The sequence below is a fragment of the Colobus angolensis genome, unplaced genomic scaffold (genome assembly GCF_000951035.1).
Source record: "Colobus angolensis palliatus isolate OR3802 unplaced genomic scaffold, Cang.pa_1.0 Scaffold68, whole genome shotgun sequence".
In the NCBI taxonomy this organism is placed as follows: Eukaryota; Metazoa; Chordata; class Mammalia; order Primates; family Cercopithecidae; genus Colobus; species Colobus angolensis.
In genome coordinates this window covers 6,106,994-6,117,131 of record NW_012120487.1, presented here as the reverse complement: position 1 = coordinate 6,117,131, position 10,138 = coordinate 6,106,994, and the positions used below count along the sequence as shown (strand labels likewise).

Below are 10,138 nucleotides of genomic sequence, written 5' to 3'. Positions count from 1 at the left end.
AAACAGGGAGGCAGAGGTTGCAGTGAGCCAAGACCGTGTCACTGCACTCCATTCCAGCCTGGGAAACAGAGACTACATCTCAAAAAAAAAAAAAAGGGTGTAAGGTGTGTGCCTGGATTCATTATTTGCATGTGGATATCCAGTTGTCCCAGCACAACTTGTTGAAAAGATTATCTTTTTTCCATTATATTGCCTTTGCTTCTTTGTCAAAGATCAGTTGACTACATTTATGTAGGTCTATTTCTGAATGCTTTATTCTGTTCCAGTTATCTATTTGTCTAATTTGTCTGAAATTTTTTGTCAATACCACACTGTTTTAATTACTGGAGCTTTAGGTAAGTCTTGAAATTGAGTAGTGTCAGTCCTTCTGTTGAACTTGGGAGGGAAACCTGGTCTCAAAAAAAAAAAAAAAATAGGCAGAAGGAGTGACTTCTAATTTATATATATTTCCTTTTCATTATACTATGGGATTATGGATGGATTTTACTATTTTATAATTTTTAATAATTTTCAAATAAAAGTTACCAGGGCACATACCATTTACTGCTGAAAAAAACACGTATTTTTCATGTGTCATAAACATTATATATTCACTTACGTAACCTTATTTCTCAATCTTCTCCAGCTGCCACTCTAATCCAGACAGTTTTTTAAACTGTTCCCTGGGTGTATCATATTCTCAGACACCCATGACTAGGCTCATGATGCCTTCCCTGACATCTGGGAAGAGCTCATTTCCCCTTACCCACTCCTAAATTATCTTTAAGATCCAACCTAACTTCTACCACTTTTCAACGGTGTTCTTTAAAGAGGGAAACAACTCATTGATTTGAATGCCTATTAAGTGTCACTTTTGTGATGTCTAAGAAATATTATCATATGTATTTAAGTTAATTTGGGGTAGAGGTCCTTTAACATCTCAACAGAGAAAATGGAATCAGGTTGATCACATAAGTTAGATAATAGAATAATTTTAGATAACAGTAAAAAATTATCTTCAACTCATTTTCTTTTTTTTTTTTTTTTTTTGAAACAGAGTCTCACTCTGTCGCCCAGGCTGGAATGCAATGGCACATCTTGGCTCACCGCAACCTCCAACTCCTGGGCTCAGGCAAGTCTCCTGCCTCAGCCTCCTGAGTAGCTGGGATTACGGGCGCACACCACCACACCCGGCTAATTTTTTGTATTTTTAGTAGAGATGGGTTTTGCCATGTTGGCCAGGCTGGTCTCGAACTTCTGGCCTCAAGTGATCCGCCCATCTCAGCCTCCCAAAGTGCTGGGAGTACAGGTATGAGTGAATTTTTTATTTTATTTATTTCTTTTCTTTTCTATAAATTCCATTTAGGGTTTTTTTTTTTTTCATGCCAATAATGTTCTTTTTTGTAGTTTCCTATAGCCTAAAGAGGTTTCCAAGCTGTCTTTTATTTCTCTAAACATAACAAACATGATTAAATCTGCATCCAATAAATCTAGTTTTGGCAGTCTTCAGAGATTACCTTTTACTGCTCCTTCTTTCTTTCGGTTCTCAATTGTGGTGCCTTGTTTCTTTAACACTTGGTTATCTTTAACTGCGTGTCCTTGAAATTTTACTGGAAGGGCTCTCAAAGCCTGGAAGAAGGGTGCTTTCCTCCAGAAGAAAATCTGTCTAGGTTACTACCATTCTGGAACTAATTTAGATTCAATTCATGGTTTGAGGTTTCCTGGACCACTCCGATAATGAGAATGTTGGCAGTGATCCCACATGAGGGCTAGTCTGTGATTTATTAACTCAATGAAAGGTTTTACTGGGTTTTTTATCCTCTTTTTTTTTTTCTCCCCTATTTTACTGGATGCCATGATAACTCTCCCTATCATCTCATGGAAGTGGGCAGTTTTACTTCAGGTTTGTCCTACCCAAAGAGTTTACCCTTACATAGTATCAATTTAATGTGGGTATTAAACTTCAGATCTTGGGAAGGCCTGAGCTTTGACTACTTCCCCTTTCATTCCAGGGGGCTATCAAAATTGTGGCTCACAGCTGCCTGATCAGCAAAGATCTTCAAGGCAAAAGTAGTTGCAAATGCTGATGTTAATTCTCTGGCATTCATTTGCAGTTCCTCTCTCTTGCTAGTTCTTCAATACCTTTAGGATTTCTTTTTTCATATTCTATCCAAATATTTTAGTTGTCATCAGTGAGAGAACTGGCTCAAAAAACTTGGCTTGCCATTACCAGAATTAGAAGTCCCACATTTTATTAACTCTCTTCAATTTGTTGAATGAATTTCATTTATTGAATGTAATTCATTTATCAAAAAAATGAATACATGAATGGCTTTCAAATTAAACAGATAAGTCAACTTCAAATTCAATAATCTCATATCTTTGAACACCAGTTTCATCATTGGTAAAATAAACAGTTCGAACAAAATTATCTCTAAGATTCTTCACTATTCTAAAATACCAAGATCTATGCATACATATAAGTATCACCTTTCAACTTTTGGGTTATATTAGCTCATTTAGTAACTATGCCAAAATAACACTCACTTTTATTCCAAGGCTTCCCTTACTCATCTTCTCAAACCCAAGAGCCAAGACACATTCTGCCACACCTTAAAGGAAAATGTAATTATTTTGAAAATTCAAATTTCTAAACACCAACAAAATACCATTAAATACTTCAATTCAAATAAGTGCGTCAAATGAGAGCACAGTGGCTCAAACTTCTAGTCCCATTAGTTTGGGAAATCAAAGCAGATGAATTGCTTGAGTCCAGGAGGTCAAGACCAGCCAGGGCAACATAGTAAGACTTTGTCTCTACAAAAATTTAAAAACTTAAAATGTTTGAAAAATCAGCTGAGTGTGGTGGTACACACCTGTAGCCCTAGTGACTTGGTAAGCTGAGGCAGGAGGTCACTTGAGCCCAGAAATTCTGTCTCTAAATAAATAAGCCAATTTACATAAAATGTAAAATCATACTATAATCCCACAAAGGTTTTTGTTGTTGTTGTTTGTTTGCTTTTTTTTTTTTGACACAAAGTGTCAGTCTGTCACCGAGACTGGAGTAGAGTAGCAGGCTCACAGCTCACTGCAGCTTCAACCTCTCAGGCTCAAGCGATCCTCCCACCTCAGCTCTCTATTAGCTAGAGCTAATTTTTGTATTTTTTGTAGAGAAAGTTTTACCGTGTTGCTTAGGCTGGTCTTGAGCTCCTGGGCTCAAGCGATCTGTCCACCCCAGCCTCCCAAGTGCTAGGATTACAGGCATAAGCCACTATGCCCAGCACCACAAAGGTTTTTTTGGTTTTTGTTTTTTTTTTTTTTTTTTGAGACAGTGTCTCACTCTGTCACCAAGGCTGAAGTGCAGCAATGCAATCATGGCTCACTGAAGCCTAGACCTCCTGGGCCCAAGCAATCTGCATGTAGCTGGGACCGCAGGCCTGTGGCACTACGATCAGTTTTCTTGCTTTTTTTTTTTTTTTTTTGTAGAGATGGAGTCTCACCATGTTGCCCAGGCTGGTCTCAAATTCCTGGGCTCAAGTGATCCACCCACCTCAGCCTCCCAAAGTGCTGGGATTACAGACATAAGCCACCAACCAGCCAAAGTTTTTAATAACAGAAAAATTACAGAGAAAATCTTTATATTCTTCTAGATAAGAGGAAAAACCGGGCTGGGCATGGTGAATCACGCCTGTAATCCCAAAACTTTGGGAGGCCAAGGCAGATGTATCGCTTGAGACCAGGAGTTCAAGACCAGTCTGGGCAACATGGCAAGACCCCGTCTCTACAAAATACACAAAAACTGGTCAGGTGTGGTGGCGCACACCTATGATCCCAACTATTAATACTTAGGAGGCTGAGGTGGGAGGATCACCTGAGCCCAAGAGGCATAGGTTGCAGGAGCTGAGATCATGCTACCACACTGTTGCCTAGATGAGAGAGTGAGGCCCTGTCTCTAAAAAAAGAAAAGAAGAAAAATCAATAAGGTGCTTAATTCTTCTCTTCTCAATACGTTAATAAAATTTCGTGTTAATGTGGAAATATGTTTCAGTAATTAATATAAAAAGCTAATTTAGAATCACATTTAGAAAAACATTTAAAATTTGAATTTAAAAATTAAAAAATCAACCCAATGAAAATCTCAAAAGAATTATTTTTGGAGAGAGGGGGCACCTAAAAATGATGTTGTTAAAGTTCAACTGAAGAGCCAAACATTCCTGCAGGAGCTGAATTAAAAAAAAAAAAAAGACAGGATTGCCACATTTTTTCCTAAAAAAATAAAAGAAATATAATATAACAGAAACAGGGACCACTAGCATTATCAAACAATATAAAGTTCCAATAATTAAAACGCTGGGTAGTGAAACAGTAATCAACAATCAAATCAGTGGAACAGAGAGAAGACCTAATAAAAACCCTAGAATATATGGAAACATAGGATATGATACATATACAAAAGAACTAAAAATACACAGCCACAAAAAAAAAGTATACACAATGTTTACAATGGCATTATCTTCGCCCTCCCCTGACCATTTTTAAAAGACACTGTCTTGCTCTGTTGCCCAGGCTGGAGTATAGTGGCACAGTTATGACTGTGCAGTTATGACTGCAAACTGCAGCCTCAGTCTCAAGACTCAAGCGATCCTCCTGCCTCAGCCTCCCAAGAAGCCAGGATTACAGGTGCCATGCTCACTATGGCAGCATTATTCATAACAGCCAAAAAAATAGGAACAATCCCTCAACTGATGGAAACCAAAAAAAAAAAAAAAAAATGCAAGCAACAATGTCTATCAACTGATAAACAGGTAGAAGAAATGTGGTATAGCCATCCTAGCACTTTGAGGGGCCAAGGCAGGAAGATCGCTTAAAGCCATTAGCTGGAGATCCGCCTCGGCAACATAGCAAGACTTCATTTCTACTTATTTTACTTTTTATTTTTCTTCTACATTTAAAAAACAGTCCATCTATTTTTTAATGTGATATATCCATACAATGGAATATTATTTGGCCATGAAAAGGAACTAAGTACTGATATATGCTGCAACATGAATATACTGTGAAAACATTGTGTTAAGTGAAATAAACCACAAAAGGCCATGTATTGTACAATTCCATTTATATAAATATTCAGAATACGAAATTCCACAAAGAGAAAGTAAATTAGTGGTTTCTAGGGACTAAGGGGAGGAGAAAATGGAGAATGACTGCTAATGGGTACAGGGTTTCTTTCTGTGGTGATAAAACTGTTCTAATATGACCAGGTGTGGTGGTTCACACTTGTAATCCCAGCACTTTGGGAGGCCGAGGTGGGCGGATCACTTGAGGTCAGGAGTTTGAGACCAGCCTGGCCAACATAGTGAAACCCCATCTCTATTAAAAATACAAAAAAATTAGCCAGGCATGGTGGTGGGTATCTGTAATCCCAGCTACTCGGGAGGCTGAGGCAGGAGAATGGCTTGAACCTGGGAGGTGGAGGTTGCAGTGAGGTGAGATCACACCACTGCACTCCAGTCTGGGCAACAGAGCAAGACTCACTCTCAAAAAAAAAAAAAAAGTTCTAATATTACATAGTGGTGATAGGTATACAATTCTGTGAATATACAAAAAACACTGAATTGTACACTTTAAAAAGGTGAGTTTTATGGTCTATAAATTATATCTCACAATGCCTTTTTAATTTTCTTTTACTTTAATTTTTTTTTTTTTTTTAGAGACAGAGTCTCACTGCGTTGCCCAGGTTAGAGTGCAGTGGTATGATCATACATCCTCCAGCCTCAGCCTCCTGAGTAGCTGGGACCACCACGTCTGGCTAATTTTTTTTTAATTTTGTGTAAACATAGGGTCTAACTACATTGCCCAGGGTGGTCTTGAACTCCTGGGCTCAAATGATGCTCTTGCCTTGGTCCCCCAGAGTGTTGAAATTACCAGTATGAGCCACCATGCCTGGCTGATAAAGCCTTTTTTTTGGTTTCTGGTTTTATTTATTTATTTATTTATTTTTTGAGACAAGCTCTGGCTCTATCGCCCAAGCTGGAGTGCAGTGGTACCATCTAGGCTCACTGCAATCTCTGTTTCCCAGGCTCAAGCCATCCTCCCACCTCAGCCTCCCAGGTAGCTGGGACTACAGATGCATGCCACCATACCCAGTTAATTTTTGTATTTTTTTGTAGAGACGGGGTTTTGTTACGTTGCCCAGAGCTAGTCTCGAATTCACAAGCTCAAACAATCCACCCGCCTCGGCCTCCCAAAGTGCTGGGGTTATAAGCATAAGCCACCACACCCAGCCTGATATGGCCTTTTTTAAAACAAATACATTATAAAATAATTCCTCTGATGGTCGTGTGATTAAATGATTAAAATGGGGCAATATTTAAGTACACTAGACAAGCACTCCTTACCACCCTGAATCAGCTGGCGGGCCATAAACAAAGCAGTAGAACCAGTAGAGCAGTTATTGTTGACATTGATTATAGGAATTCCAGTCATTCCCAAACTGTGATAGATAGCCCTCTGCCCACAGGTAGAGTCACCTGAATAGAGAAACAAAAATTTTAATATGGAGAATTATGGAGCTGCAATGCAACATAATACTACATTATGTGTTTTTTTAATATTATACCTTTGCCTAGCATATAACACGTGCAAGACAATAAATATCTTAGAAACAGTTTTAACGCTAACCATCATTTACTCTGCAAAAAAGACTGAAAACAGAATATATGTGCACTTTCTTTATATAATATAGAGATAGAGAAGTAAAGAAATGATCAGTTAATAGAAAACAATTCCATCTGGCTAAGGCTATATGATAAAGAAAGCAATATTTCATTAACACCTAAATGTCGGATAAAAATCTTTAAACCTTGGCCAGGTGTGGTGGCTCACGTCTGTAATCCCAGCACTTTGGGAGGCCAAGGCGGGCAGATCACAAGATCAGGAGATCAAGACCATCCTGGCTAACACAGTGAAACCCTGTCTCTACTAAAAAATACAAAAAAGTAGCCGGGCGAGCTGGCGGACGCCTGTAGTCCCAGCTACTCGGGAGGCTGAGGCAGGAGAATGGCGTAAACCCGGGAGGCGGAGCTTGCAGTGAGCTGAGATCCGGCCACTGCACTCCAGTCCGGGCGACAGAGCGAGACTCCGCCTCAAAAAAAAAAAAATAAAAATAAAAATAAAAAAGCCATGATTTACTTTTCATATAAAGATTCCACAACTTCGAAAAGTTTAAAAGACCCTGCATGCCAAGGCATTCCAGGAAAACATGATCCATGTTAAATACACATGTGACTTCCTTTCCCAAGTGTAAAAAGTAAAGTAGAGTTTCCTCTTCAAAGACTTTCCTCCCCATTTAATTAGGAATAGATAGTAACTTCTCTTAGAAGCAAAATGTATTCAAAGACCTCTGCTAACATTCTTAAATATCTGCTAGCCATGGTAAAGAAATCAATGTACTTTATGTTCTTAGCTCCCACTATTTAGCCTAAGTATTTGCCCTGGCATGCTTATACTGGTCCAAGGAAGCATTAGGTCATAACCTGTTCCACTTCCTTATTTGAAGGTGTTTTTACGTTTCTTGGCATTCCACAAGTTACTTCCTCCTTCCTTGGTTCTCCTCTGCCTTTGCCTCTTTTAAAAAGTTCTAAGTTGCTAGCCAATCGAGATAAATACAGAATGTGAGGTTCCGTTCCAGCCAATGGAACTGGACACAGCAGTAGGGTGGACACGTCAGGTTATACATGATCCTGTCTCCTTTGTTTGGTGTACTCTCGTGGCAAAACTGCTGGCAAGTGTACTCTTTCTGCAGGAAGTAAAAATGGCCTTGCTGAGTAAATTAAATTCATGTTCAAGTGCTATTTCTTTATGGCACCAAGGAACAAGCATTTCAAACACAAGTAACATGACCACCAAGGTAGACATGTTGGAGCAGTGTGATGGGAATATCTGAAGGTACAGGCTCCAGGAGTCTTCAGCAAAATCAGGAAAGTTAGGGATCTGCTTTTCAATAAATATATTCTGCATCCATTTAACCCAGTATGTTTCTCTTCTAGAATTCTCTTGATATCTTGATATCTCAAAGAAATAAATCATATATATGCACAAATATTCATCTACAGTAATACCTACTATAGTATTTTAATAATACTGTATATATTCATAGTATTTTTATAATAACTAGAACTTAGAAAATATCATTACTACTTCTAAATAAGCTATAGTAGACCTTCAAGAGTAGAATATCATATAATCATATAAAATGATGTAGGGGTTCCCCCACATACCCCACCCCTTTACCAAAAACAAAAAAAAATGTTGGGGTTGGGGGAAACAGAGAGATGTTAGTCAACTGGTACAAACTTTCAGTTATAAACAAGTTCTGTGGATCTAATGTACAGCATGGGTGGTAATTAATGTACTAATTAACTGGATTGTGGTAATTATTACACAATATATACATAAATCATCTTATTTTATACCTTGAGTATATTCAATCTTTATTTGACATTAAGTATTTTTTAAATGCTGTGAAAAGACTGGAACTTTTAAATATCCATTAAAAGGGGATTGATAAAATAAATTATAATACATGTATTCAATGAAACACAATGAGACTCTTTTTTTGAGATAGAGTCTCACTCTGTTGCCCAGGCTGGAGTGCAATCTCAGCTCACTGCAACCTCTGCCTCCTGGATTCAAGCGATTCTCCTGCTTCTCCCTCCTGGGTAGCTGGGACTACAGGTACATTTTTTGTATTTTTAGTAGAGGAAGGGTTTCACCATGTTCGCCAGATGATCTCGATCTCCTGACCTCGTAATCCGCCCACCTCGGCCTCCCGAAGTGCTGGGATTACAGGCGTGAGCCACAGTGCCTGGCCATATTTTTAAAAAGACCAAAGAAGATCTTTACAGTATGATTTGGAATAGCCACCAAAAGAAAAATTACACTAGGTTGACACACAAGGGAAATATATAAATAGTGGTAATTCCCTTAAATCAGACTTTGAATTCTGAGGGTTTTTTTTCTTTTTCCAATGCAAATATAATTGAATGAATTCTGAGTTTTTGAGGGTTAAAATTCACAAATGTCTCTGTATTGTTTGTGTAGTTGCTGCTAGATTTAGGTAAAAAAAATTTAGAATACATAGTTTAATACATACCAAAAACATAGCCAACACACGCCTGGTCCACTGCTGAATAAGGGATCTGTGCATCAGCTAAAGCCTTCTGGCCTATAAAAACGAAAGGTTTTTATCAAAAAGTGCTTTAAGTATTTGTTTTAGGAGAGTAAAAATTAAGCTTAGAGTTTTCTCAAAGTAAACTACTCTATATAGTCTATGCTCAATTCAAATGACAAATCCTTCATCGATTCATCTCAGATCTCTAATTTCAAAAGTAATCATTTTTTTCTCTAAGCTACTGCATCACCTTTCCGTATCTCCTTTTTGGTACTTAACACTTTTTGTTATAACTTCACATCTATCTACATTAAATCTGAAGAGTCTTATAGCTCCTTAATGACACAGTCCTTGTCTTATTCATCCCTGTAGCTCCATTGCACATCTAGAGGGTAAAATGAGAAAGACTGTCATTACTGGGAGCAGACAGCACGAATGTGCTCATCTTACAAAGCCAAGATCAACAGATGACTCTGTCTATGGAACAAGAAAGAGAGCTTAAGGATGCTATCAAAAGTGGCAGAAATAACTAGTGGATGAACTGAGAAAAATTATGTAAATAAATGAGAAAAATTATGTAAGTAAACTGGAAAGAAGACAGTGAGGTTGAAAAAAAAGTGTGAGCTAAATCCTCATTTATGACAGTGAGAAAAAACAGACATCTAAAACTGACAAATCAAAAACTTGAGGAAGTGTTTAGATAACCACTAGAAGAACTAAAGCAAAACAAGTTAAAAGAAGTTGTCCATGGGGGACAGGCCTGAGAATTACAAGCCACTCATCATTCCTTTTTTTTTTTTTTTTTTTTTAAGGACAAGGTCTCTCTCTGTCACTGGAGTGCAGTGGTATGATCATAACTCACTGTAGTCTCAAACTCCTGGGCTTAAATGATCCTCCCACCTCGGCTTCCCAAAGTGAGGGGTAAGAGACATGAGTCACCACACCTGGCCCTGTATTCCTGTATTTTCTTTCTTTCTTTTTTTTTTT

The 10,138-nt window shown here is 38.1% G+C and overlaps 1 protein-coding gene across 2 annotated transcripts in view; it reads right to left on the bottom strand.

The window, feature by feature from the left end:
* The window catches only part of SCP2 (sterol carrier protein 2), a 111,257-nt gene that overhangs the window by 94,748 nt on the left and 6,371 nt on the right, over positions 1–10,138 (bottom strand). The window contains exons 2-4 of one of the 2 annotated variants that reach the window (XM_011926292.1): positions 9,134–9,205; positions 6,378–6,509; positions 2,527–2,591 (exon numbers count right to left, since the gene is read on the bottom strand). In XM_011926292.1, the coding sequence (XP_011781682.1) occupies positions 2,527–2,591; positions 6,378–6,465 (153 nt within the window). In that variant the 5' untranslated portion in view covers positions 6,466–6,509; positions 9,134–9,205. The remainder of the gene's footprint in view (positions 1–2,526; positions 2,592–6,377; positions 6,510–9,133; positions 9,206–10,138) is intronic. The other variant, XM_011926293.1, reaches the window with a different exon arrangement.